Source organism: Mustela nivalis, assembly GCF_964662115.1.
Source record: "Mustela nivalis genome assembly, chromosome: 2".
Lineage (NCBI taxonomy): Eukaryota > Metazoa > Chordata > Mammalia > Carnivora > Mustelidae > Mustela > Mustela nivalis.
Window position 1 is genome coordinate 174,527 of NC_139021.1, and position 26,373 is coordinate 200,899.

Here is a 26,373-nt window from a genome sequence, read left to right on the forward strand (position 1 = left end):
GTCGTCTGTACAAGGGGCATTCTACCTCAGCCAGCTTCCTACTGTCCCCCAACCTTGTCTCCATGATTAGGCAGTGGCCTGCTGTCCTGCTTCTGCATTGGCTCACAAGGGGATCCCTCGGCGTAGGGGGCTCTGGGAAGCAAGCGTCCTGGTCCAGAGGCACTAATGAACCCCCGCTACCATCTCTATGCCTCACTGGCTCAACAGATCTGCCCAGGTTCTGCCAGTTTTGATGAGCCTGTCAAAGTTTGGGACAAGGTCCAGGGACAAAAACAGGAAGTCCATTTGTTGAGAAATTAGTCGCGCTATTCCGGTCCTCCCACTGTAAGACAGCTCTCCCGCTCTCCAACCCACAGCTTCAGGAGCACCACTCTCCTTCCTAAGCATCCACACCCTCACCCAGAGAGATCCCCCAAGTGCTCAAGTTCACGCAGATTTGAGTGAGATCCTGTTCCCTGCACTGGTGGCGTGTGTGTCTGTGCTTTCCAGGAATCGGGATGTGAAAATACCCAGCACCCCCACCTCTTCTCTCCAAACTTTCACTATTCGCGGCTTCATCCAACTACATCTTTCTCTTTGTGAAACTTTAAACTCCATGGCAGTTCTGTCGAGGACTCCAAAACCATGGACAAGCAGAAGTTAATGGCAGAAGGACACATTTTATTGAGCCCCTCAACCCTAGTTCTCCTTCTCCTGCACAGTCTTGGTTCCCCGGAGACGCCCAGTCCGGCGGGCAGCAATAAGACCCACTTTGCGGCCAGCAGGGGCATCTCTGCGGATAGTGGAGGGTTTGCCAATGTGCTGGTGGTTGCCACCTCCAAAAGGATGCTCCACAGGCTGCGAAGAGAAAGGTGGCATTAGTACAGGGCTGTGGACCCACCTACCTCAGGACCTGGTTAAAAGCAGGATCGAGTGACCTGTGCCAACAAACCACACCCCAAAGCCTCACACTACAGACCCTTTGTCACAGAAGGGAGATGCTCCAAGGAAGGACTTGTCCGTCTAGCCTCCCAGTCCCCAATCCCTGCCTCAACCACCCATTTCTGGACTACTCACATTCATGGCCACACCCCGCACGCGTGGCCAGCAATTCCTCTTTGCCTTGTACTTGTGGTAGGCACGGCCAGCCTTCAGAATGGGCTTGTCAATGCGGCCACCTCCGGCCACCACACCTGTTGGGAAGATCAGGCACCTCAGGAACGTGCACCCTACCTTCCCTAACCTTCAGGACCCTATCAGGCAGAGCATCCCCACCCCCCGACGGCTCATCTCTCACTGTACTCACACACCATCACGTGGCTCCCAGAATCTCCGTAACCTCTTCCCAATTACCACCAAGCAGCCTAGCAGACGACCCCAAGTTCCAAGTCCGCTGGGCAGCCTAGTCAGGCCCTTGCACACACCATCAGCAACGGCTCCCTCCACCTATGGTTCTCCAGGAAGACCCCCTACTGCGCCCCACCTCCGCAAACACACCCCTCTAATTTCCAAGCACCAAGAGGAATGAGGACTCAGTCTGCCACGGGACTCGACTCTACCAGAGCCGCTTGTTTTGTAAACATCTGCTCAAGAATGCTGGGGGGGGGGGCAGCTACCTGGCGGCTCTGCTGGCTGAGGATCCAGCTCTTGGCCCTGGTGATCTCAGGGTTGTAGGCTCCAGCAGGGAGCCAGCCTGGACGTTCCCTCTACCCAACTCACACACGCGCTTTCTCAAACCAACCTGCAAGACCACGCAGAGAGCACGCGGGGTGGGCGGGCTACAGAGGGAGGAGCAGCTGAGCTCCCGCGAAGCAGGGAGCTGGACTCTGGGCTTGATGCCGGGACCCTGGGATCACCCCCCAAGTCAGAGGCAGAACTGGCCACCCAGGCGCCCCTGCAACGGAGCTTTCTGAGAATAAAGTCGTTCCTGGTCTTCCGCACTTCAAAGGCGCGGCTGCCAGAGCCACACGAACCAGGTCTCGGCCCTTCCTAAGCCACTTGCTGGGTCGCTTCAGGACGGCCGCACGCCCACGAGGACCACCGGCCTGCGGACGGGAGCGGCGCCCGGCAGCCCCCCCGTCACCCCGCGGCACAGACGGGCCTGCGCGACCGGCCCCGGCCGGTGAAGAGGCCGAGACTGCTGCGCCCACGGCACAGACCCTGGCCGAGTCCCGCGGCGGGGCGGGCCGGGCGCGGGCGACGCGCGGACGAGCACCCCGAGGCCGCCGCCACTCACCGACCACAGCTCTGTTGGCTGAAGAAATGACCTTCTTTGAGCCCGAGGGCAGCTTCACGCGGGTCTTCTTGGTCTCCGGGTTGTGGGAGATGACGGTGGCATAGTTCCCCGAGGCTCGGGCCAGCTTGCCCCGGTCCCCGGGCTTCTCCTCCAGGCAGCACACGATGGTGCCCTCGGGCATGGTGCCCACCGGGAGCACGTTGCCGATGTTGAGCTGGGCTGCAAGAAGCCCGCCGCTCGGGGTCAGCCGGCGGCGCCCGCCCCCGCCGCCGCCCTCGCCGCCGCCCCCCCCCCCGCCCTCGCCGCCGCCGCCGCCGCCCCCCGCCCTCGCCGCCCCCTGCCGCCCCCCGCCGCCCCCGCCGGCGCGAAGCCCACCCTTCTTGCCGCAGTACACGAACTGGCCCGTGTGGATGCCCTCGGCGGCGATGAACAGCTCCGTCCGCTTCTTAAACCGGTACGGGTCCCGGAAGACCACCTTGGCGAGGGGTGCGCCGCGCCCCGGGTCGTGGATGATGTCCTGCGGGCCGAGCGCGCGTGAGCGGCGGGTCCCCGCGAGGCTCCCCGCGTCCCCAGCCGCCCGCGGAGAGGGGCTGCCCGTACCTTCACGATGCCCTTGATGTAGCCGTGGCGCTCGGCGAAGTCCACGGCGCGCAGACGCGCGGCGCCCTTGCGGTGCTTCACGTGCGCGCGGAACACCGAGCCGGCGCCCTTTCTCTGCCCACGGATGACACGGCCCATGGCGGTCTGCAGGCGGCTCACGGTTAGCGCCCGAGCGGCCCGGGAACCCCCGCCGCCCCGGCTTCAGGGTCCCCCGCCCCCAGCATCCTCCCTCCGGGCCCCACCCCTCCGCGCCCCCATCCGTGGCCGTGCGCCCCAGCTCTTTCGGGAGTCCCGGCGGGGTCCCTAGCGGGCCTCAGGGCGACGGATGGCGACGGATGCCGCGAGGGCCGCCAGGCCACACGCACGTCCTACCTGCTGCCGAGCGCGGCCGGAAAAGGAGACGCGGCGCCGGAGAGCCGCCTTATCTTCCGGGGCGGGGCCGAGAGGCGCGTGACCTTCCGGCGCGGCGTGAGCGCGGTGCACGCCGGGACTTACTCCTCCCGCGGCCCCCTCAGGCCGCAGGGGCCTCTGCGCAGGCGCGTTGGGATGACTGGGGCCCGCGGAGCCTACTCGGCCGCGGTGTGGCGGCGCTCTGGCCGGGGACCGACTCTCCCGTCGCGTGGCCGTTGTGTGGGCGGCCCCGGGGGAGGTCGGAGGGGAGGCGGAAGCTCCCAGGAGTCTCCCGGTGGGTGAGCGTCGCCCCCGAGCCGCCCAGGCGGCCCGCAGAGGTTGAGGGACTTTACAGGGCGCCTCGCTCCGGGCGTGGGGTTAGGGCTGCGCTCCGGGCCTGGCGACGACCCCGCTCCCGGGCTGGAGACTCCGGGCCTGGCGACGACCCCGCTCCCGGGCTGGAGACTCCGGGCCTGGCGACGACCCCGCTCCCGGGCTGGAGACCCCTTGCGAGGTAATGGCTCTCCTGCAGGGCGAGCGCCCCTCCCTGGGACGAGCGCTTCGTCGTAGGGTGAGGCCTCCCTTCCGGAAACGGACGGACCGTTGGGGGCTGGTGGACGTTCCCAGAAAAGCGGGGTCCGGACGGCAGAGAGCAGATGGCCGGCTAGCGACCGTGCGGCCGCTCCGGGCACGCTGGGGCTTGGCGCACTGCCGGGTTTTCGGAGAGGTCGGAGCGGCCGTACCTGCAGGTGGGTGTTGGGGAGAGAGACGGGCGTCCTGGCGCTCGCGTGCGGAGCCGGGGCGGGCGGGCGACCTCGAAGTGGGGGAGCGGAGAGGCTGGGCGACCGCACAGGTGCGGGACTCGCAGCCGGGGTAGTCGGCCCGCTCGGGCTGGTAGAGGAGGGGAAGCGAGCCCAGGAAGTGGAGCGACACGGGGGGCTGGGAGGGGTGAGCAAGGCGAGCCTGGCTAGATGGCCCTGGGGCGAGGGGACGCGAAGACTCGGCTCAAACCCTGTGGGGAGGAGCGGGTCGGGGAACAGCAGGTGGAGGGCCCGGGGGCTGTGCGCTGCAGGTAAGGAGCAGGTCGGCCAGGGCAGGGAGCCGCCGAGTGAGGGCTTCCTGGAGGCCCAGAGGAGTGGGAGGGCCCGTCAGGAGAGGGTGCCTGGAGGTGGGACCCCCGTCTGAGAACTGCCCTCCAGCAGGTCAGGGTAGAGCTGCTTGACCAGGGCTGTGGGTGTGCGGGTGAGGCCAGTAGGGGGAGAGCCGGCGAGCGGGGTGGGAGGGGGTAAAGGCAGAGGTCGCGGTGGACAGAGGCGTGCACCCAGGGCCTGCAGTTAGGGTGTTTGCTAGCACCCGTGTGGCCGGTAGGCTTTGGAGGGATGGGGCGAGAATGACGTCGTGGGACGGTGAGAAGAGGGGAGGAACGAAGCCCCGTGGGCGGACTTCGGGAGGGCCGTTCCTGAGCTAGAGAAGCCCCAAGTGAGGCAGCAGGTGGGTTGGCAGGCATGGGGGATGGGGGGCAGCCCGAGGGGTACCTGCGCCTCTTTGGGGCAGAATGAGGGGTTTTGAGGTCATCCCAGGATAGGCTCAGAGGATCAGAAAGGCAGAGGGTGGATTGGAGGTGGGGACAGTCCTTGGACATTCAGGCTCTCAGGTCCCGGAGAGAGTCCCGTGAGTTTCTGGGATGAGATACGGTAGGGCAGGGCCCCCTGTTCTCCCTCTCCGGGAGCTGGATGCAGCCAGAAGGTGGCTAAGCAGGCCCGCTGCGGCCGTGTTCAGTCTTCCCACTGATAGATGGTCAGTGGCGTGGGAAGCAAAGGCTGAAGAAAAATTACTGCCTTTCCTTATTATCTGTAGCCCACTGACAAGTCCTTAAAACGGGCAGAGTGACCTTCCTCCAGGAGCTCAGCCACTCGGGGCTAATACCTTCCTAAAGACAAAAGGCACCGAGCCCGACCCCCAGGATCCTGGAAGTCTACGCTAACATATAAAAACGTCTTTAGGGCCGCCTGGGTGGCTCCGTGGGTTGAAGCCTCTGCCTTGGGCTGAAGTCGTGATTCCAGGGTCTTGGATCCAGCCCCACATCGGACTCTCTCCTCGGCAGGGAGCCTGCTTCCCCCCTCTCTCCGCCTGCCTCTCTGCCTGCTTGTGATCTCTGTCTGTCAAATAAATAAATAAAATATTTTTTTAAAGAAAAACTAAATAAATAAAAATAAAAATGTCTTTGGAGGGGCACCTGGGTGGCTCAGTCAGTTGTCTGCCTTCAGCTCAGGTCATGATCTTGGGGTCCTGGGATTGAACCCCATGTCGGGCTGCTCCCTCTCCTTCTGCTGCTCTCCCTGCTTGTGCTCTCTCTTTGGCTTTCTCTCAAATAAATAAATAAAATATTTTTTTAAATGCCTTTGGAAACTTCCTTTATCTCCACCCCAAAAGATACATGTTGGCAATCACCCCTCCCCAAGCACATAACCCACCAATACACATCTGAAGGGTCTCATGAGTGAGGTTTTATTAGACCGCAATAAATGACTTTTTCCCAACAACAGCTAGTCCCCTCAGGGTCCTGGAAACCTTGGTTCCAAAATTCCTTAGAGACTTACGCCATCCCTGACCCACTCCCAGTTTGATAGGATACAATGGGCCATGACCCCAGCACAGCTCTTTCTGCCCGTGGGTCCTGTCCCCATGCTTTAATAAAGCCACCTTTTTGCTGGGGGGTGGGAGTGAAGGGATAGGGTGGCCGGGTGATGGACATTGGGAGGGATGTGCTACGGTGACTGCTGTGAATTGTGCAAGACTGATGATTAACAGACCTGGACCCCTGAAGCAAATAATACATTATATGTTTAAAAAAAAAAACAAAAACACCTTTTTGTACCAAAGACCTCTCAAGAATTCTTTTCTAGCTGTGGGCTTTGAGCCTTATCTTTACTACATCAGTTGGGGCCACAGTCTGCGGTGAAATGGTCAGCAATGCCAGCCCAAGAGTTGCAAGGGCTGTCACAGCCAGGACCAGGGAAGAAGTACTGCTCCAGGGGGCATGCTTGCTCCGGCTCCCGAAGGCCTACCTGGAGATGACAGGCATGGACTTAAGGGAGGGCAGCCAGTGCTGGGGCTTTAGAGGTGCAGACATGTTCAGTGCATCTATCCTTGCAGAAATGGGTTTATTTATAAATAAAATCTTTTTAAAAATTGTGCAGGGGGAGGGGCAGAGGGCAAGGGAGAAGCAGACTCCCCGCTGAGCAAGCAGCCCAACAGGGGACTTGATTCCAGGATTCTGGATTCATGACCTGAGCCAAATTCAGACAGACACTTAACCAACTGAGCCAGCCAGGTTTCCCTACATTTTGATAATTCTTTTTTTTTTTTTAAGATTTTATTTATTTAACAGGGAGACACCAAGAGAGGGAACACAAGCAGGGGAAATGGGAGAGGGAGAAGCAGGCTTCCCATTGAGCTGGGAGCCTGATGCGGGGCTCAATCCCAGGACCCCAGGATCATGACCTGAGTCTAAGGCAGACACTTAACGACTGAGCCCCCTAGGTGTCCCAGCAATAAAACATTGTGAAATTAAAGTGTGAATGTTCCTTTTATAGATATAATGCTATTGCACACTTAAGAGACTGGTGCATCAACATAACTTTTTTTTTTAATTATTTTTTTGAGAAAGAGAGTTTTTGTGTGTGGGGGGGTGGGGGGCAATAAAGGGAGAGTCTCTAGCCCACTCCATACAGAGGGGGATAAATCCCAGCACCCCAGGCTCATGATCTGAGCCAAAGCTGAGAGCTGGCTGCTCACCAACTGCGCCAAGCTCCCCAGAGCAAGAGAGCAGAGGGAGGAAAGGGAGAGAATCTGCAGCAGACTGTGTTGAGCAAAGAGCCCGACAACTGTGTTGAGCGAAAAGCCTGACCTGGGGCTCAAACCCAGGACCCTGGCGTCTGGGTGGCTCAGTGGGTTAAAGCCTCTGCCTTCAGCTCGGGTCATGATCCCAGGGTCCTGGGATTGAGCCCCAGGTCGGGCTCTTTGCTCAGCAGGGAGCCTGCTTTCTCCTCTCTCTGCCTGCTTGTGATCTCTGTCAAATAAATGAATGAATAAATAAATCTTTTTAAAAACACACACACACACAAAAACAAACCCAGGACCATGAGATCGTAACTTGAGCCAAAATCAAGCATCAGGCACTTAGCTGACCAGGGCACCCAGGCGCCTCCCTAAACATCACTTTTATATGCACTAAGCAAGCAAAAATTCACTTTATCTCAGTGGTCTGGAACCAAACTTGCAAGTTTGCTGTGGGCCTCACGGTTCGTATTTGATGGGGCTCCTGCCCCTGCAGACGGCACTATCCTACAGTGACTTCCCACGGGTTTGGGGAATCAAAATCTCTGGCAGCAGGAGAGCACTGTCCCCCAGGGTCCAAAGCAGTCCCCCAACCCTTTACATTGTGTTGCAGGGTGCTACAGGGTGAGGGCTGTGGGCAGAGCTGCCCCCTCCCCCATGCCCCTACCCCAGCCTTGACCTCAGCACAGCCCATCCTCCAGAGGGCCCGGAGCCCACTGGATGCTGAGGACGGCACCCTAAAGCCCAGCCAGGACTAGCCTGGCTCCAGAAAGGATCTTCAGGGTCTTCGTATAAAATCCTCCACTCTGGATCCCCAAATCCTCTGGTTCCCATTGGATCCGCCTGTGGATGCAGCCCAAGCAGGAAGTCTGCAGAGCTGCCTTGTGCCAGGCAACCAGGCCCCTGCCCTGGAGGGTTCACAGCCGTCCCTACCCTAACTCCTGTCCAACAGCCGAGAGACTGAGCCGTAGACCTTAAGGTCCGAGTGCTGGGAGGGAGGACGCCAGGCTGACGGCCCTTCATGGCCCCAGCACCCTCAGCCAGGACGTGGGGCATCTCACCCTGCAGCTGAGGAAGCATCAGAAGCGGCTGGGTGATTTTATGTTTCCTGTGACCAGCGGTTCTCAAACTTCACTGCATGTTAGGGTCACCCAGGAACCCTTTAAAAGTCTCGATGCAATGTCCAGGCTGCACCCCCTATGCGAATGCAGCGTCTGAGGGTAGGGCCCAGGCAGCGACCCAACACGCAGCCAGCCTACAGGGCTCACAGCCCCTGATGATGCACCACAGCGTCCCTGAGCTGTGCCACCCTGGTCACCTTGGGGCTGGCCGCTTGGGAGCTGCCCCTCTGCCCTGAGGCTCGGAGACAGCCGCTTATCAGTGACCCAGAGCTCTCTGTGGGCCAGGAAGGGGCAGCCTGGGGATGGGCACAGGGAAACCCTGAAGTCTGTGCAGGAATCTAGGGTGGGTGGGACCTGGGGAGCAGCCCAAGCTGGAGGCAGGCAAAGCAGCATGAATCAGCTGCCCAGGGCACAAGGCCCCCTGCCTCCTGGTCACCACACTGAGGCTGCACAGCCCCCTCCCTCATGCCATCACCTGCTCCCTGGGACCCAAGGGGCATGGCAGACTCAAAGACCCCTTGAACTGACATGAGGAACTTCCCACAGTGTCTCCTCCTGGGGAACCCCCACCCTCCTGATGGCTCCCTGTGCAGGATTTGGTCCTGACCATCACCATGTGTCCCCAGGCATTTCTAGCCCTGTCCTAGGTGAAGCGTTGGTCCCTGCAGGGCTGTCCTGGCCTAGGACCTGGGTTACGTGCTTGCCTGTGTGCGCCTTTGTCACCAGCAGGCCCTGCTCAGCCCTCAAGGCCCAGATTAGGCTCCCTTTCCAGAGGGAGCTTGATTGACAGAAATCTCTGTGTCCCTGTTGCACTTTGTAAACGTCAGTGGAAGCACAGCTGTTAGTCATTTGTTTGTAAAACCAAGATATTTGGGACCAAACCTCTGCTTCACTCCTTCTTAGGCATTTGAACTTGAGCAAGTTGCTTAGCTGCCTCAGTTTCCTAACCTATAAAACGGGATCCTTGTCAATACTTGCTTCCTGTAATACCTGCCTCATGAGGTGTGGAGAGGGTTAAATGACAGCCTGTGACACAGCCTACGCCAGGGTCTCTGGAGGAGGTCACCGGGTGCTGCCTGTTTCCCACTTACCTCTCAAGTCCAGCCCTCCATTGTCATGTTCTGGAGGTGCCAAGACCTCTGACCGATGGCAGAGCTCAGCTCGCCTCCCCAACGCTGGGTGGAGATGCTGGCTGGAATTCTACGGACCTCATCCTGACCTGCTTGATGAAGTTGCCCTCCAGGGCCGTCCTGTTTTCAGGGGACGGGCAAACTCAAGTCCCGGAGCGCATTGGCATCTGGATACCAGCCCAGCGAACGGGCACAGAAGTGTCTCCGGCACCAGCACCCTGCTTCCTTCACAGCTTCATCTTTGTTGGCATCTCACACTCTGTGGTCACATGAAAGAATCTTCCCGTCAGCCCCCTGGTTCACAAGCAACCATAACTGCTCAGTCTGTGTCAACCCAGAGCCACACCTAGGGGACGTGTCCTCCTGGCTGAGCCAGGCTCGCCCCCAGGACATCCCAGATATAGGGGAAGGGGACACTGCTAAGTGCAAGGATTACTTTTGGCTGCAGAGGAGGCTGGCTCGTATCTCTGTGTGGGTAGTATGTCCAGCTAAGACTTCAAGGGAAGGAGGGACAGCTACAGGGCAGGAGTCGCCACAGCCAGGGAAAGTGGGCAGCACATGACCGGAAGGGCCCAACTGAGTGAGGAGTGTGGGAAAGGTTGCATGGAGCCGAGGGCATCACTAAGGACTGGCTCCAGATGGTGTGAGGGGACGGTGAGGGGAGCGGAATGGACACAGAGAGACCTGGCTCCCAGGAGTGGCCGTGCCAGGCAGAAGGGTTGCTGGAAGTGGGGTGTGTTTGCACAGGTGCTCAGTGGGTGGTGCCGATGGCCTGGAGGCCAGCTTTCAAGGAGGGGCCAGGCAGAGGCGCCAGGAGAAATGTGGAGTGTGGGTGATGTGGCAAGGCTGGAAGTCAATGTTCAGAGTCTCTCTCCGAGCAGAGAGCCTGATGCGGGGCTGGATCCCAGGACCCTGAGATCATGACCTGAGCTGAAGTCTTAACCCACTGAGCCACCCAGGCACCCGTCTCCAATTTCCTTTTTTTTTTTTTTTTTACTGAGGTAAAATATGCATAACGTAATAATTGACCATCTTAACCATTCCTACATGCACAGTTTGGTGGCATCAGGTCATTCATATTGTGCAGTCATCACGACCGTCCAACCTGGGAACTCTGTCCTCACTGAACAGTAACTCCCTGTCAACCCTTCTCCCAGATCCTGGCAACTACCATTCTACTTTCTGTCCCCGTAAGTTTGACTACTCCGGGTGCCTCATCCGAGAGACCTCAACAGTGTCTGTCCCTTTGTGACTGGCTTATTTCAGAGTTTAATGTCCTCCAGGTTCATCGATACTGCCGCACGTGACAGATTCCTTGTTAGACTGAGGGATCTCCTACGGCAGGAACGCATCGTGCCGACCCACTCACCATCGTGGACACTTGGGTTGCTACCAGCTTTCAGCTGTTACAAGTAATACATTGTGAACACGGGCATACAGACATGTCTTTGAGATCCTGCTTCTGGTCCCGGTGTATATATGCCCAGTGGTGGAATTGCTGGGCCACAGAGTAGTTGTGTTTAATTTCTGCCGAACCTCCACACTGGTTTCCACACTGGCTGCACCAGCGGCTCACTCGCCAGCGGGGCAGGAGGGCTGCCTTTCTCCGCATCCTTGTCAATACTTGCTTCCTGTCGCTTTGACAGTAACCATCCTCATGGGTAGGAGGCCTGACTTTTTTTGAACTTGCGGTGTTCAAATCGACACTAACTTTTCTTGGAAAAGAATCCAAAAGTATCAGTAACATCTGGTAAAGTGAATGCTGTGTATCTCTGAGTCCTACTTCAGCCATATTTTCCATATTTGAGGTCCATCCCAATTAAGCTTGAACTCCCGTGAAAGAAATCCATTTCCTTTCTCGAAATCCTGTTTTTCAACTTTCATGTTCCTTTAGGGAAAAGTAAGATTGCCGACTCAGAGTTTAGTCAGTTCTAAATTTTTTTTTAAAGATTTTATTTATTTATTTGACAGAGATCCCAAGTAGGAGGGGGAGGGGGGCAGAGTCCCCGTTGAGCAGATGATGGGGGCTCCATCCCAGGACCCTATGACCATGACCTGAGCTGAAGGCTCAGTTTTTAAAACAAGTTTTTATTGAACATGGGATTCTAGTTGAGCACAGGAGAAAGAAATGGAAACATCACAGGCTCTGCCTTTGAGGGACTTGGGTCTGAGTAGGAGAAAAGGAGTCCGAGGCGAGCGGGAGCCTCACTCAGGAGGTCCCGGTGCAGAGGGAGAGCCCAGGGGGCGCTGAGCACAGGCCCTGTCACCTCGAGGCCCTGCCACCCGCCTCTTCAGGCCCTCTTGGCACTGACTTCCAGCTCCTGACCTGCTCAGGCAGCATTTCCATGGTCAGGGGATCAGGAAAATTCTGCTTCTCTGCATGGCCCTTGGGTCTATTGGCTCTTCTCAGCAGCTTTCCAGCCCAGCAGGCCTAGATCCAAAGAGTCATTCCTCGACATGGCAAACACCCTTCAGAGCTTTGACACAAGCCGCCGGCACGCGCGAGAAAGGAGATGGTCTCTCCGGGGCACCCTGCAAGGCCCTTTCCCCCTAGGACCGCGCCTCGGAGCTGGGAGGGGGAGCGGACTCCGCCCATCTCCTTCGCCGGGTGTGCGCCACACCTCACCGCGGCTGTCGGGGACCCCAGGTTTTGGGTCAGCGAGCAGTCGGTCCCTCCCTCCCCGGGAAAGTTCTGCGCATTCTCTGGCCCGTCCTTCCCGCCCCCGGGGCGCCTCCGCTCGGCTGTAGGTGCCCTGCGCGCCCCCCGCCCTGTCCCAACGGTGGCCTCCGCCTAGCCCAAGACCCCCACCCACCCAGAACACAGCGGCCGTGTCCACTCGGCTTCTCCGCCCTCCTCCCCCGCTGGCCGCTCCCCCGTGCCCTCTGCGCCCCGGGCCGGGGCGTCTCGGCTGCCCGGAACGTGCCCAGCGGGAGCTTCCGTAGAAAAGCCCGGGCACAGACGCGGTGCGGGGACCCGACGTAGGCGGGGCCCGGCCGGGGCGACCCGCAAGCTTTCCACCTGCTTCGCCCAGGTGGGTTCCGCCCTCTGGACGGCGGGTCCTTCGCCTCCCGGGGCTGCGAGACCCGGGCCCTGCCAGTCTCTCCACTTTGGCCCCGCCCACGGCCCGGTCCTTTCGCCGGCGCTCTGGCCCCGCCCCTTCCCTCGCACGCGGGCCGCGAGGCTGGGAACCACGGAGACGACCGAGCCTCCGCGCCGCCCAGAGAGGCCGGAAGTCTGCGAGACGGGGCGGGAGCGTGCGTCGAAGGCCCGTTTCCGGTTTTGTCGCGCGTTCCGAGCCTCGGGCGGTCCGCGGGGAGGGTGAGTGGGCGCGTCGGGCGCGGACTCGGGACCGGGCGGCTTACGCGCTCCTGGGCTCGGGCGGAGTGGCGGCTGGCCGACCCCCGCGTCCGGCCGCCTCCGGCACGGCGGGGCGGCGCGGGTGGCGCGAGCGGCTCGGGGACGCCGTGGGCGCCTGGCGCGCGGGGTGGTCGAGCTGCGGCCGCCGTGGCCCGCGGCGGCGGGAGGCCTGAGGCCGAGTCCTGCAGGCCCGGCCGCGTAGCGCGGGGCTGGCGGCGGGCTCCTCCCGCGGCCTTCCCCCCGGGTCTCGGCCTGCCCCGCGCGGGGTCCCCCCTCCCGCGGAACCGCCGCCTCTCGGTCCTCTTTCCCCCGTTTGCGGCCCGCGGAAGACCCGACGCCAGCGGCGGCGGCCGGAGGCGCTGCCTGCGTCCCCGAGTTCCGCTGCCGCTCGGCCTGCTGCGCTCCGGGGGAACCGGCGTCCCTGCGGCGCGAGGGGGTCCCTGCTGCCCGGGTCCGCTCCCGGGACCCGCAGCCGCGGCTGCCGCCCACGAGCCACTTTCTGAGCCCGAAGCGCCCCCAGGAAGCCGCTTCTCAGTCCGACCTGGGGGAAGAGCAGGTTCGTGCGGGCGGCGGGGTTCCGTCCCGCCCCGCTGCTTCCCGCCGTCCGCCGTCCCGGCCGCGCCGCCGCCTCCGCGGTCCGGTGAGCGCCTCCGGGACCGGGGCATCAGCGTAAGCCCGTTTCCCAGTTGAGAGGCTTCGGAGTTTCTCCCCGCGAGGCGCGGACTCGGAAGTTTGGCTCCTCAGACCGCTTCCCGAAGGCGGTTCTCCGGCCCGGTGCACGGCTGCGTCCCCTGCGGGCCTGGTCGGGACCTGGCGGAGGCCGCAGCCCCCCGCGCCGCCCGCCCTGTGTCTGGAGTGACTCCCGCACCTCACACGCGCGGGAAGAGGAAGGGGGCTTCGGGGGCAGATGCTCAGGGGCATCTGGGGCCACTTGGGCTCCACCTTATGCCCCTGCTGAGGAGCACAGTACCCGCATTCAGGGGTAGGGGTCCGCCGGCACCCTGACCTCTGACCCTTTCATCACTGCCAGCAGGTTCCTCGGCCTGGACGCATGGATGCCCACTCACCGAGCCTCATGGTAGGAGTCCGCCTGCCTCCGGGCCCTCCCTTGTCGTGTGAGGGCCCCAGCCTTTCCCGTGGGAACCTACCCTGCCCCTGGGCCTCGTCCTCGACCCTGAACTGGCCCCTCTGGCCCTTGCCAGGCTCAGGCATGTCCGCCCTCAAGGGAGTGAGCAGACCCCTGCCCAGACTGGGGCCTGCCAGAGGCCCTCACTGGGGGAGGTTTGTAGGTCACCAGGATCCGGCCGCCTCCTCCTCCTCCATACTGCCTCTCCCTCCGTTTTTACAGCCAAAGGGGCCTGGTGACAGTCTCCTCCGGCCCTGTGGTGCATGTGCCTGAGACACACCATGAGGTGGAGCCAGAGTGGGGCTGGCACCCAGGGTTCCCTGGGGTGCTGCTGTATGTCGTTTCAGGAGGCTGTGACCTTCGGTGATGTGGCCGTACACTTCTCGAGGGAGGAGTGGCAGTGTCTGGACCCTGGCCAGAGGGCCCTCTACAAGGAGGTGATGCTGGAGAACCACAGCAGTGTGGCTGGACTAGGTGAGGCTGCGTTTTGGGACCCCTCCCCCACATCACTGGTCAGCACCCATATAGCCAGGCTGAGGGGTGATGTGGGCAGTGGGTCTTTCTAGGTCAGGAGCTTACCCTGGGAGGTGTCACAGCGAGTTCTGTGCATTATAAATAACTTTTTCCATCCTGTTTGTTAACTTCGTGGGGTCAGATTTTAATGAAATTAAGTCCATTTGTTTTTGCCTTATGGGTTGTACCTTAAATTTTATTTAAAAGTTCTTTTCTACTCCAACATCATAGAGACAATCTGTATGTTCTGTGGATTTTTTTTTTTTTTTAAGATTTTATTTATTTATTTGTCAGAGAGAGAGCGAGCGGGAGCGAGCACAGGCAGACAGAGTGGAAGGCAGAGTCAGAGGGAGAAGCAGGCTCCCTGCGGAGCAAGGAGCCTGATGTGGGACCCGATCCCAGGACGCTGGGATCATGACCTGAGCCGAAGGCAGCGGCTTAACCCACTGAGCCACCCAGACGTCCCTCTCCTATGGATTTTATAGTTTGTCTTTCTCGTTTAGGTCTGGGGTCCACGTGTGTGTCTGGATTTACGTAGGACTCCAACCTTTTCCATTGGTTTGTAGAGAGCCCTGCTTGTCTCATGCGTGTGACACTGTTTCTGAGTTGGCCTTGTAGTGTGTCTTAATGCCTAGTAGGACAGCTTCCCCTTCTGTTCTTTTTAACACTTGACACCTATTCGTGGGTGGTGGGCTAGTTCTTTCATATGAACTTAGAGTAAGTTTGAGATTTTCAATTCTTGGAACTGGCATTTTTGGGGGGGGGTGACTCACAAGAGAAGAGCTAACCTTTCTCATATTAAATATTCCCACCCATGACCATGGAATGTGTCTCCATTTATCCCATTCACCTTCTGTGTGCTGTGTTAGAGTTCTGGGATTTTCTCCAAAGTGGTCTAGTACCTACTCATGCTTTGTTTTTGGTGGTTTTGCCAGTGTATCTCTTTACGTTGCTCTCTCTACATATATTTTAAAGATTTTATTTATTTATTTGACAGAGGGAGATCACAAGTAGGCAGAGAGGCAGACAGAGAGAGAGGAGGAGGAGGCAGGCTCCCTGCTGAGCAGAAGAGAGCCTGATGCGGGGCTCGGGGATCATGACCTGAGCGGAAGGTGGAGGCTTTAACCCACTGAGCCACCCAGGGGCCCCAATGTTGCTATGTTTTTAACTGGTTATTGTTGCGATATGAAATGCTGTTGGTTTTGGAGGGTTGATCTTGTACTTGGCAACTTTGTTGAACTTGCTGCTAGTCTGGTGCTGGATTCTAGGAGGAGGACCCTGCCCCTGGGAGGGTGATGTTTTCCCTCTTGGTCCCACAGGATCCCAGCTTTTAGCCGGGGCCAGAGCCCTAGTGCTGTAGACAGGACTGCTGTGGGCAGGTTCCTCATTTTAAAGGGAATACTTCTAGGGGTGTGTGGCTGGCTCACTTGGTGGAGTGAACTCTTGATCTCAGGGTTGTAAGTTTGAGCCCCACATTGGGTGTGGAGATCACTTTTAAAAATTTTAAGAAATAACAACAACAACAACAACAACAAAAAACCCCTCTTCTTTCAAAAAAAAAATAAAAATAACACATCTAATTAAAATCAGAAGAGGGTGCCTGGGTGGCTCAGTGGGTTAAGCCTCTGTCTTCAGCTCAGGTCATGATCTCAGGGTCCTGGGATCGAGCCCCGCATTGGGCTCTCTGCTCAGCGAGGAGCCTGCTTCCTCCTCTCTCTCTGCCTGCCTCTCTGCCTACTGGTGATCTCTCTCTGTGTGTCCAAATAAATAAATGAAATCTTTTAAAAAATAAAATACAAACAGAAGGAAGTAGCTGAGGAATTTTCTTTTCAATCATAAACAAGTACATTGGGCGGGGCGCCTGGCAGAGCCAGTCGGTGATGGAGCATGCAACTCCCTGGTCTTGGGGTTGTGAGTTCAAGCCACATGTTGGGTGTAGAGATTACTAAAAAATAAAGCTTAAAAAAAAAAAAAAAAGCAAGTACATTGAATTTCAAATTCTTTTTTGCATCAGTTGAGAATTTGTATATTTTTTAAGTTTATTAGTCTAGTAAATTATATTGACATTTTGTTTTATTTCTGGAATAAACCCTACTTAAATTATACTTTACATATAAACTTTGATATCATTTTGGACTCAGGTAGTATTGTATTTCAGATTTCTCATCCGTGTTCATAGTTAATTGGATTTAATTTGTTTATTTGTGTGAATTGTTCTTGTGTATTTTTGGCAGATGGCAGTTGGCATATCAGTTTCGTAAGACGAACGGGGTATCTTTTTAATTTCTGGAAGAATTTATGAATGTGGAATTGTGGTTGTTGGTGGAACTCTCATGTAAAACCCTCTGGGCCTTGGGCCCTTGGGCAAGGACGGTTTTGTGCTAGCGTTTGTTTTCTTAGTGACTAAGAGTCTGTTAATTTTCTCATTTATATGTCACATTACAAGTTGATGTGTTCGTTTGGATGTTGAATTGCTTCACCGTCTGTTTGCTCTTTATTTTTAGTCTCCATACGTGTGTAGTTATTTCCCTGGTGTATTTTTTTAACTGTGTTGGCCTTGATTGGTTTTGCCATGAAACTGTCATTTTCGTCTTTCCAAAGAACCAGTCAGCGTCCGGTTTTGCGGATCTCCCCTTGCAGTGGGGGATGTGGGTGCCTGTGTTGTCTGATCATTGAATCCTGCTCCACGGATATTTTCTTCTTCCTTATAGGGGTTTGCTGTGTTGATTTGCCCCCAACTTCTTGAATTTGATATTTACCTCATTTGTGTTTTACCCTTTTCATTTCTAGTAAATGTATTTAAAAATGAAAAAGTTTATGTGTAAGTACTACTTAAACTTCATTCCGCAAGTTTGATAGTAAATATAGCTGCCACGTCGTGATTTGTTACTCAGTTTTCAGGTAGCTAATGGTTTTGAGGTACCTGTGCCTACCTTCATATCCAGTTGCATTTTGGTTGGGGCACAGTGTGGTATTGTCCTTGAATGGGGCCATGACCCCCTCCATAGCTGAAGCACCCCAAGGGTGTTTCTCTGCGGACATCCCACGTGTACTTGGAGAGGACAGTGTTTCCCGCTGAGCATGGGGTCCCGTGTGCACATGAGGCCTTCACCCACGGGCTCCCTGCCTGCCCTCCCCCATCCCCACAGCCAGAAGGAAGCCCTGACCACAGGGTTTGCTCAGCCCTTGAATGGGCTGGGAGGACACCACAGCGCTGTCCCCCCAGTGTGGGGGCTGGTGGCCCTGGAAGGTGGCTGCCACTGCAGTCTGCTGACGCCCCCACGGATTGGCACGAGGACATGAGGCAGGGGCAGCCAGGTGAGGGTCAGACTTCAGCACCTTCTGAATTAAAATCTATTCCTCTGTTGGTTTGTTGTTTTTTTTTTCTTGTTTCTTGTTTTTTGGCCACTGGTACCCCCGGAATGTTTCAGCTCTGAACTGGGGGATAGTCCATCTCTGCGGAGGGAAGTGCCGGCAGTGTCTGACTGCTTTCTCCCTAGGCTAGAGCTGGCCTGCTCTTTGCAGACTCTCTGGTGTCAGATCCCCTGAGGATCCTGGCCCTGCTGTGGAAGGGGACGGGCTGAGAATCCAGGGGTCTCGCTGTCAAACCTCAGGAGCTGGACGGATCTGGCCAGAGAGGGCCACTATGTTCACAGCCTCACCCTAATGCTCCCTTCGGAGGCTCTCGCTGTGCTGCAGTGGCCCCCTGCCTACTTACTCCTGGAAACCAAGGGTGCTGGGCCCAGTGCTGTACCCTCAGCCATGTTGACACAGTCCCCTTCTCTGCCATCCCCACAGCAGGATTCCTGGTCTTCAAGCCTGAGCTGATCTCCCGGCTGGAGCAGGGGCAGGAGCCATGGGTCCTTGACCTGAAGGGAGTCGAGGGGAGAGAGGGGGCAAGAACCTTCCTTACAGGTGAGGCTCAGGCTTAAGAAGCTTCTGCGGGCGGGTGAGGAGGTGTTCAGAGAACCCATGCCCAGCAAGGACTGAGAGGAATGGACCCCAGGGACTGGCCACACAGGCACGCTGGGCTGCATCTGAACACCCTGGGCCCCAGGTGGGCCACTGACAGCATCACCCAGTCACGGAGTTGCACTGGGAGAGACTGAACTGCAGAAAGGCAGGGACGTGAAATTCTTGCGTGTTTCGGCAAAACCATTTGTTGTTCAGTTTCTGATTTTACTAATGTTCTTATTAAGCAAAGGTATGGATCCATGGGAACCACCAAGCTTGATTCTTAGCAGCTGTTCAGGCGAATGTCAGTTCCCTCCCTCTCACCAACAGCTCCCTTCAGAACTACTTGGGGCCTCTCAGATCAGGCTTCAGGGCAGTGGCAGTGCCCTGGGGCTCATGGACCAAAGCGCCACAGACAGGCCTGAAACCACAGAGATTTCATCGTCTCGTGGTTCTGGAAGCCAAAATCCAGGCATCAGCAGCTTCCTGTCCCCTGTGAAACCTAGAAGGGATGACCCTTCCTAGCTCCTCCAGCTTCTGGTGGCCCCCGGCTTTGTTCTTTGGCTTGCGTCCGTGTCACTCCAGGGTCTGCCTCCATTGTCACCTGGCCTCCCCATGTCTTGGAAGGTACCGTCGTACTGGGTTAGGCCTGTCCTTACTTCAGTGCGACCTCTTCTTAACGAACACTGTCTCAACAGTCCTGTTTACAGATCCGGTTATATTCTGAGGTCCTGGCTTCAGGGCGGGGGCACAGTCAGCGCATAACGGGCATCTGTCACCTCACAGTGTTGGCTCCCACTGGGCTTTGCTGAGGAGATGACGGTGCCCCCAGCCTTAGCTGGCCCTCCCTGGCAGACATGTTGCCAGTTCGGCTCGGGCACTATGACGGCATGATCTTCACCACAGAAAGGAATCCTTGCTAACTGCCGTGTCCCACGGTCACTGCCACAGCGGAGCAGGGCCTGGCACCACATGCTCTGGAAGCAGGTTGGCATCAGACTGTGCCAGCGAACGGTAGTGTGCTTCCGGCCTGGGAGGGCCTGCAGTTGTCCTTACAGCAGCTGTGTAAAGCATCGTCACACACTTCATTGTGTGGAAGGCGGCAGCGGCTGGGCAGCTGTGTCGGGAACCCTGATCCCAGCCCCCAGCATCCTTGGCTCTATATCAGAAGGCCCAGCTTTCCACTTGAGGCCCCTTTCCTCTCCTTCCGGGGAAGAGGGTAAAGCTGTAGGCTAGCCCAGCTAAAACCCAGCCACCATTCAATACCTCCAAGGTGGAGGGGAGATCTCAGAGGGGTACCATGGCAGAAAAGCTAGCTGGAGCTGGCAGAACCGGGGTAGTTCGGGGGTTTATGTGCAGCAAATGGTTTTTAATGGTGATGAGGCGGCAGCAAAGAAAACCCTCCCAGTGAGATAGAGACCTGCTCTTGGGCCTAAGAACACAGGGCAGGAGCGCGGCCTCGCCGATGGAAGCGTGTGGCCCGCGCTGGACGATGCACGTGCCCAGAGGTGTTACTTGTGCCTGCCTCGTCCAGCAGACAGCCGAGGGGTGGCCCAGAGCAGTAGCAGGGTGCAGAGCTGCACACCTGTCCCCACACACACACCTGTTCTCTGAGGGAAAACCACTTCTGAAGAGAAGGAGCGTATGCAAGGAAGCCCCTGAGGCTGGTGCTGGGGCGTGCTGTGTGGGGAGGCTTCACAGCCTCGGTTCTAGGGAACCAGATGGAGGCCGACAGCCGTGAGCTCGGTGGTTTTGAGGATGCTTAGCCACATGAGGTTATCCTTTTCCCTCTCGTGAGCAGGAGGTCCCAGTCCCCCGCCACTGTAGACCTCACCGTGTTCTTCCCTGGTGTCCGGAAAGGCCTCTGCTTTCCAGCAGGAGGCAGCGGAGAGCGGTACTTGTCTATCTGCTCATCTCCCAGTCAGGGAGACCTGGCCAGCACCCCACAGCCAGTCCTGCCTTATGGAAGGGTGTGTGGTTGTGCATCGAGGACCAGGCAGGGGATGCCCCGTTTCATAAGGACACAGACAGGTCAAAAGGGCAGTTGTTCGGGGAACAGACCTGGGTCCATTCCTGATGGTCTCATGAGCTGTGTGACTGAGGAGCCCCAGAGTCCTTACCTGTGGGATGGTGATTCCACTGCTGACCTCACTGGATCGTCATGAAGACTCATCGAGGAACGGCGGAATTAAGTGTTCCTTAGCCACTGGAGATGCTCTGTGTGGGATGGCCTTTGGCTCACCTGGGCCCGCCCACGAACTGTGGATCCCTGAAACTGGAGAGGGTGCTTTAGGGACCACCAAGAGCCCTAGAACTAGGCCCTGGAGGATTTTGCTGTGGGGTAGTAAGGAGCTGCTCGTAACTGGTTGTCACACTGGTTACGAAGTTGGTTGTGATGTGAGTTACAATCCTGGGCATGATCATGGACACCACGGAGATGTCTGACATTGCCAAGGTGCTCTCTAGGATTACAGAGTAGGAGATAGCCTGACACGTACTTGGAGGGTCCAAAAGGAAGGTGGACGGATGTTGGGAAGCCTTGTGGGGGGCAGGCCAGGGTAGCTTGAGCTTCCAGAACCCCAAGGGAACAAGAAAGCAGTAGGACCCCTGGGTGTGGCCTCCTGGAAGCCGAGGGCCACAAGCAGTGGTTGTGCACGGGCAGGGCTGCATCAGGGTGGCTTGGCAGCGGCTGGAGACCACAGAATTCGGGCCTGGGGTCCCACTCAGAGCCCCAGCCGGCCCCTCAGGCTCGCCCCTGCCATGCCCCTCAGCAGCCGCCCGGCCTTATTTTCCTCCAAGCTTGCCCGTCCCCCAGCTCAAAGTCTTCAAACCCTCTTGCCCTCCACCTCCTCTGGGTCCAGGAGCCTCTGGCCACACTTGCCAGGCTGTCGGGCTCACTGTGTCTGTATGGATTTTCGCTCACCCCAGATCCCCGCAGGATGGCCCTCTCCTCATACTCAGACACAGGAGTGCACGGTTGTTGAATGAATGCATGAAGTAAAAGTATTAATGAAACCAGATTTTGAAAACTGTCAAAGGCATGACTTCTGGTAGTGTTTGTCCGTGTGGGTGTGTCCTTGCTTGATGCAGCCCCACCCGGTAGGGGTGCGGTTCCCAGGGATGGTGTGCCGCCCCTGTCCCCACCCCTGGTGTTTGTCCCGTCTGGAAGCACGGGGTGTAAGGGGCATTCTTTCCTGTCTCTTTCAGATTCTGCGGTTGGGATTGTGAGTGAGCAGGCCTGTGAGGACATGGATGTTCTAAAGTCAGAGCCCTGTGTGGCGACGATCAGAAGCCCCTCGCAGGGTTTTCCTCAGACTTACAGCTTGAGAGACCCCTGTGATTCTGAGGTCTGGTTGGGGACTAAGCCAGGCTCCCTCCAGAAAAAGTGCTTGAACTCAGGGACCGTGGCTACCAGGAAGACCTTCGCCAAGGAGGGTGCCCAGGGTTGTGGCGAGCTGGAGAGCAGTGGTGGCCTGGCTGGTCAGCCTGGCAGAAGTCCAGGAGGTGCTGCTGAGGGGACATCCCCAGGATGTGACACGTGTGGCACAGGTTTTAGATCAGACATTGTTCTGCATCAAGGAATGAATACACAGAAAAAACCTAGTAGATGTCCGGAGTGCAAAAAAAATTTACCCGATTGTTTACAGGGGAGAAATGGAAGTAAGTGCCACAGAGAGAAGCCCTACGAGTGTGCGGAGTGCGGGAAGGGCTTCAGGTTGTGCTCGCAGCTAAACCAGCACCAGAGAATCCACACTGGAGAAAAGCCATTCAAATGCGTCGAGTGTGGAAAAGCCTTTCGTCTGAGCTCAAAACTCATTCAGCATCAAAGGATTCATACTGGAGAGAAGCCCTACAGGTGTGAGGAGTGTGGGAAGGCCTTCGGTCAGAGCTCCAGCCTCATCCACCACCAGAGGGTGCACACCGGGGAGAGGCCCTATGGCTGTCGGGAGTGTGGGAAGGCCTTCAGCCAGCAGTCCCAGCTGGTCCGACACCAGAGGACCCACACCGGGGAGAGGCCCTACCAGTGCCAGGAGTGTGGGAAGGCCTTCAGCCAGAGCTCCACGCTGGCCCAGCACCAGCGGATGCACGCTGGGGACAGACCCCAACTTCCACGGAGCCCAGATGGTCCCAGCCTCATTGCGCATCAGAGAAGCCATCCTGCGGAGAAGCCGTTTAAGTGTGACGAGTGTGGGAAGGCCTTCAGGTGGGTGTCCCGCCTCAGTCAGCACCAGCTGACCCACACCGGAGAGAAACCTTACAAATGCAACAAGTGTGCAAAAGCCTTTGGTTGCAGCTCACGACTTATTCGCCACCAGAGAACTCACACTGGAGAAAAACCATTTAAGTGTGAGGAGTGTGGGAAAGGCTTTGTCCAGGGCTCACACCTAATTCAGCACCAGCGAATTCACACTGGAGAGAAGCCCTATGAGTGCAGTGACTGTGGAAAAGCCTTCAGCCAGAGCTCAAGCCTCATTTACCATCAGAGAATCCATAAGGGAGAGAAGCCCTACGAGTGCCTCGAATGTGGAAAAGCTTTCAGCATGAGCACACAGCTCACGATACATCAGAGGGTCCACACTGGGGAGAGACCCTACAAGTGTACCGAATGCGGGAAAGCCTTCAGTCAGAACTCCACCCTTTTCCAGCACCAGATCATCCACGCAGGAGTGAAGCCCTACGGGTGCAGCGAGTGTGGGAAGGCCTTCAGCCGGAGCTCCTATCTTATCGAGCACCAGAGGATCCACACGCGGGCCCAGTGGTATCATGAGTATGGGGGTACCTTGGATGCTTCCGCCCACGTGAGCCGCAGAAAAGTCAATACTGTAAAGAAACTGCATAAGTGTAATGAATGTGAGAAAATATTCAGGTGGCGCTCACATCTCATCATACATCAGAGAATTCACACCGGAGAGAAACCTTACAAATGTAACGATTGTGGCAAAGCTTTTAATCGGAGCTCAAGGCTTACTCAGCATCAGAAAATTCACATGGGGTAGACCACTTACCTTTATAAATGTGTGTAAGTGTGAGTAAACCTACAGCCTTAACTTTACGTATTTTATATGGGATCATTTATACTAAGAATTTAGAATGTGGGGAGAGTCCAGATTCCTATAAAGTGGATGTTCCTTTGCTGGAATGTGTGACCTTAGCCCGCTCAGCAAAGCCTGTGTCCCTTGAGTCAGGGTGCACACGTGTAGGGTTTTGAGTTCACAGAGGGAAGACCCTTGGTCCTGTGGATGAGGAAGATCATGGGAAAAGGCCTGTGAGTGTTGCTGCACAGCTTAGAAGTTACCCAAAGTGTTTCCCCTGAGCACTGGCCCCTCAGACTGCCTTCAGCAATCAGGATGTGTTCGTTTGTGCTCATGGAAGCCCAGAGCGAGGGGGCCTAGAACTCCCTTCTCTTGCCTTCTTCACCTGACTCCTTCCGAGTCAGCCCCACCAGAGCAAGCCGGGGATATGCAGAGGGCCCCGGGGACCCGGCTCTGCAGACAGGAGCTCGGATCAGCACGGGACTCCAGGAACCAAGCCCAGGTTGTGATTGTGGGACCTATTCTGCGACTCTGGGATGTCACTGTCCTTGAAATCCAGAGTCTCTCTGCTCGCCACCATCATTACAGGCTGATCGGAAGAACTGAACTGTGAGAGCTCTCCCCCTGACCCAGCTCGGAGACCCCCGAGCCAGCGTCTCCAGCCAAACCCAGTGCAGACCTGGCCTCAGTAGGAAGAGCTCATGGGAGCCCAGCGGATGCCCTCCAGAGGCCAGGGTGTGACCCTTCCTGCTGCTTCCCAGACTTCCTCAGACTTGGTCCTGCCGTACGAACTGCCAGAACTGGGAGGGTCTGCAAGCGGACTGTGGGCCTGTTGTCTTTTCGCAGAGGCTGGTAGAGATGGAGACAGACCGCTCCCAGCAGCGTGAGACTGAGGACGGTATGGATCGTGGCCCTGCCCTAGGGCCCTGGAGTCACCAACTGTGACAGCATTTGAGGGGACCAAAGGTTTTACTCAGACTGGCTACTACCTGCTGCCACTCACGTGGGACCTGTCAGACATTGGTGTCACTGCCAGTTACCACTTAGACAAAATGTGGGCCAAAGAGCACTCCTCCCTGTCCCGGTGGAGAGGCCCGTGTCTCCCACATACAGTTTGGGATGGTCCATGTGGGTTTCTGTTCTAGCACACGGACCAGGATCTCAGCCCAGTCACCAGCCACCAGCTAACTGCTGGTTAGCCAAGCACAAAGTCCGGTGTGCCGTCCGGCTGCAGCACTAGTTCTTGGGGTGAAGATTGTGCCCCAGACTGTACCTGCACCTTCAGAGGTGTCCCCTCTCCAGGTGCGAGGGCACGATGAAACCGCTGTGCCCGTTTCGGTAGCTGTAACTGCCTCTGCAGCTGTCCCTGCTCCACCCAGAACTTGGGTCCAGAAAGGCCAGTGCGAGAGGACCAGGGACTGTGGGCCCCCGTGGCTTAGGAATTCAGGTTGGCCACTGACTGTGCCGTCCCCGAACAGGAATCCTCTCTCGGCCACTTCCTGGGCAGTGATCGGACAGAGGGGTGAGAGGTTACATGAAGGCTTCCAAATTCCAACCTGGGCACGATGCTGTCTTCGACCAGCAGCTCCAGGCCAGCCAGAAAGGGCCAGAAGCTTCCACGTAAATCACCCAGGCCCCTGGATTTTCTCTTCGGATTGACCTGGTCCTAGATCAGGGCCTGGAACATGGAGGCTGTTAGACTGGGTCGCTCTCATTCCTCGGGAGCTCCACAGGCTGACCAAAATCTGGGCGAGTCGATTCCTGTAAGTGCACTCATCTGGGAAGATGAAATTTAAGAACCGCCCGTCACAGCCATGAGCAGTCTCTTCTGTGAGACTCTCCCGTCTCCTGCCGGCACGGCCCTCATTGTTAGGTGGGCACCGCATGGTTCCAGCCCACGTGTGTGCAAACAAACACTTGAACACTTTGATGTACCTCACTTTACCTCTAAAGGCTTAAAAGCTAAGAAGGGTTTTTACATTTTTAAGTGGGGGGAAAAAGACTATTTTGTGACATTTCAAAGTTCTGTTGAAATGAGATTTCAGTGTGACCAAATAAAGTTTATTGGAACAGAGCTGGCCACTCTTGTGCGACGCGAGCAAAGTTCTCACTTGCTGGCCTTGACCCCTTGGGTAGGAGCTCCATGCCCTCCAGCCTTAGAGGAGTCCTTTTTTCTCTCAATTCTGAGTGTGATTTGTTCACTCAAATGTCCCAATACAACTGAGAATTCAGTAGAAATAACCCCGGAGGCTTAGACTCCAGTCCGGAGCCTCCATCGCAGAGGTCAGGGTGAGGAGCCCTTTCTGAGCCGCACCCAGGCCAACGAGAAGCGTGGCGCTGGCCCGCTCCGCAGCTCTGAACTCCAGCTGTGTCTGCGCACGTCCCGCGCGCCGGCGGCTCTGCAGAGGGCGGGGAGGAGGGCCACCGGTCGGGAGTGCAAGCTTTGGGATCACGCGTCCTACTTTCAAGCTGTATCTCCCAGTTTGGGCTTCAGTGACTACGAGTATTTTTAAGACTATCCAGAACTCTGTTTCAGAGCAGGTGTTACCTTGGATTTCTCTGTTGGAGACCATAAACTCTAGTTTTGACCTGAAACTGCTTTTTACTCAGTTACCAGATTAAGCTTTGATGTAGGACATTGGATTGGAACCACGGAGCTTCCTGGAAGCTTCAAAAAGGGGTGGGGGCTGCAGAGCCCAGGTGAGTTCATGCAGTGTGGGGCTCGCACTCAGAGCCCAGGAAATGTTTGTCTACACGTCCTGACCTCGAGCGTGGGGTTGCTCCCCAGGGCAGTATTCACTTGTTCAGCACTCGGGGAAGAGAGGAGGCCCGCTGGCATCAGTAATGTCCACGGAGGGGCACCTGGCGGGCTCCGGACAGTGGAGCGCGTGACTTGATCTCGTGCTTGGAGCCCCACATTGAGTGTAGAGATTTTTTTTTTTAAGTTTCTACAGAGATCTGAAAAAGATCCAGAAAATGAAAAGGGTAATCTTGCAAGTGTGAACATCCATTCTCTGTACAAGGCCTTGTGCGGGCCTGGGAACAAAGATGGACCTCGGTCAGTGGTAGGGTTGACCACTGATGATGGTGCAC

The 26,373-nt window shown here is 57.1% G+C and overlaps 3 protein-coding genes across 11 annotated transcripts in view; 1 reads left to right on the top strand and 2 right to left on the bottom strand.

The window, feature by feature from the left end:
* Window positions 1-639: 639 nt before the first annotated feature.
* Window positions 640-3,316, bottom strand: RPL8 (ribosomal protein L8). Of its 2 annotated transcripts, none has more exons than XR_014308764.1 (6): window positions 3,188-3,316; window positions 2,816-2,959; window positions 2,591-2,732; window positions 1,596-2,434; window positions 1,057-1,172; window positions 640-837 (listed from the first exon to the last, which is right to left on the bottom strand). XR_014308764.1 is itself a non-coding variant. In XM_082720379.1 (6 exons), exons 2-6 carry the CDS (start codon window positions 2,951-2,953, stop codon window positions 679-681), a joined length of 774 nt encoding a protein of 257 aa, XP_082576505.1. In that variant the 5' UTR covers window positions 2,954-2,959; window positions 3,188-3,316; the 3' UTR covers window positions 640-678. The 2 variants fall into 2 exon arrangements, 1 of the variants encoding a protein (XP_082576505.1); XM_082720379.1 differs by having other exon boundaries at window positions 2,216-2,434.
* Window positions 3,317-3,600: 284 nt separating this feature from the next.
* Window positions 3,601-25,875, top strand: ZNF7 (zinc finger protein 7). 8 transcript variants are annotated; one of them, XM_082720335.1, is made up of 5 exons: window positions 3,601-3,719; window positions 13,688-13,732; window positions 14,095-14,254; window positions 18,092-18,208; window positions 21,455-25,875. In XM_082720335.1, the coding sequence occupies exons 2-5, from the start codon at window positions 13,706-13,708 to the stop codon at window positions 23,242-23,244; spliced, it is 2,094 nt and encodes a 697-aa protein (XP_082576461.1). In that variant the 5' UTR covers window positions 3,601-3,719; window positions 13,688-13,705; the 3' UTR covers window positions 23,245-25,875. The 8 variants fall into 8 exon arrangements, with proteins under 8 accessions (XP_082576461.1, XP_082576464.1, XP_082576467.1 ...); XM_082720338.1 differs by having other exon boundaries at window positions 18,095-18,208; XM_082720341.1 differs by lacking the exon at window positions 3,601-3,719 and adding an exon at window positions 11,660-12,328 and having other exon boundaries at window positions 14,128-14,254.
* GPT (glutamic--pyruvic transaminase) overlaps window positions 12,600-26,373 on the bottom strand; it is a gene marked incomplete at its 3' end in the record, with an annotated part of 159,925 nt that continues 146,151 nt past the window's right edge. The window contains exon 8 of the mRNA XM_082719068.1: window positions 12,600-12,945. Coding sequence (XP_082575194.1) covers window positions 12,600-12,945 — 346 coding nt within the window. The remainder of the gene's footprint in view (window positions 12,946-26,373) is intronic.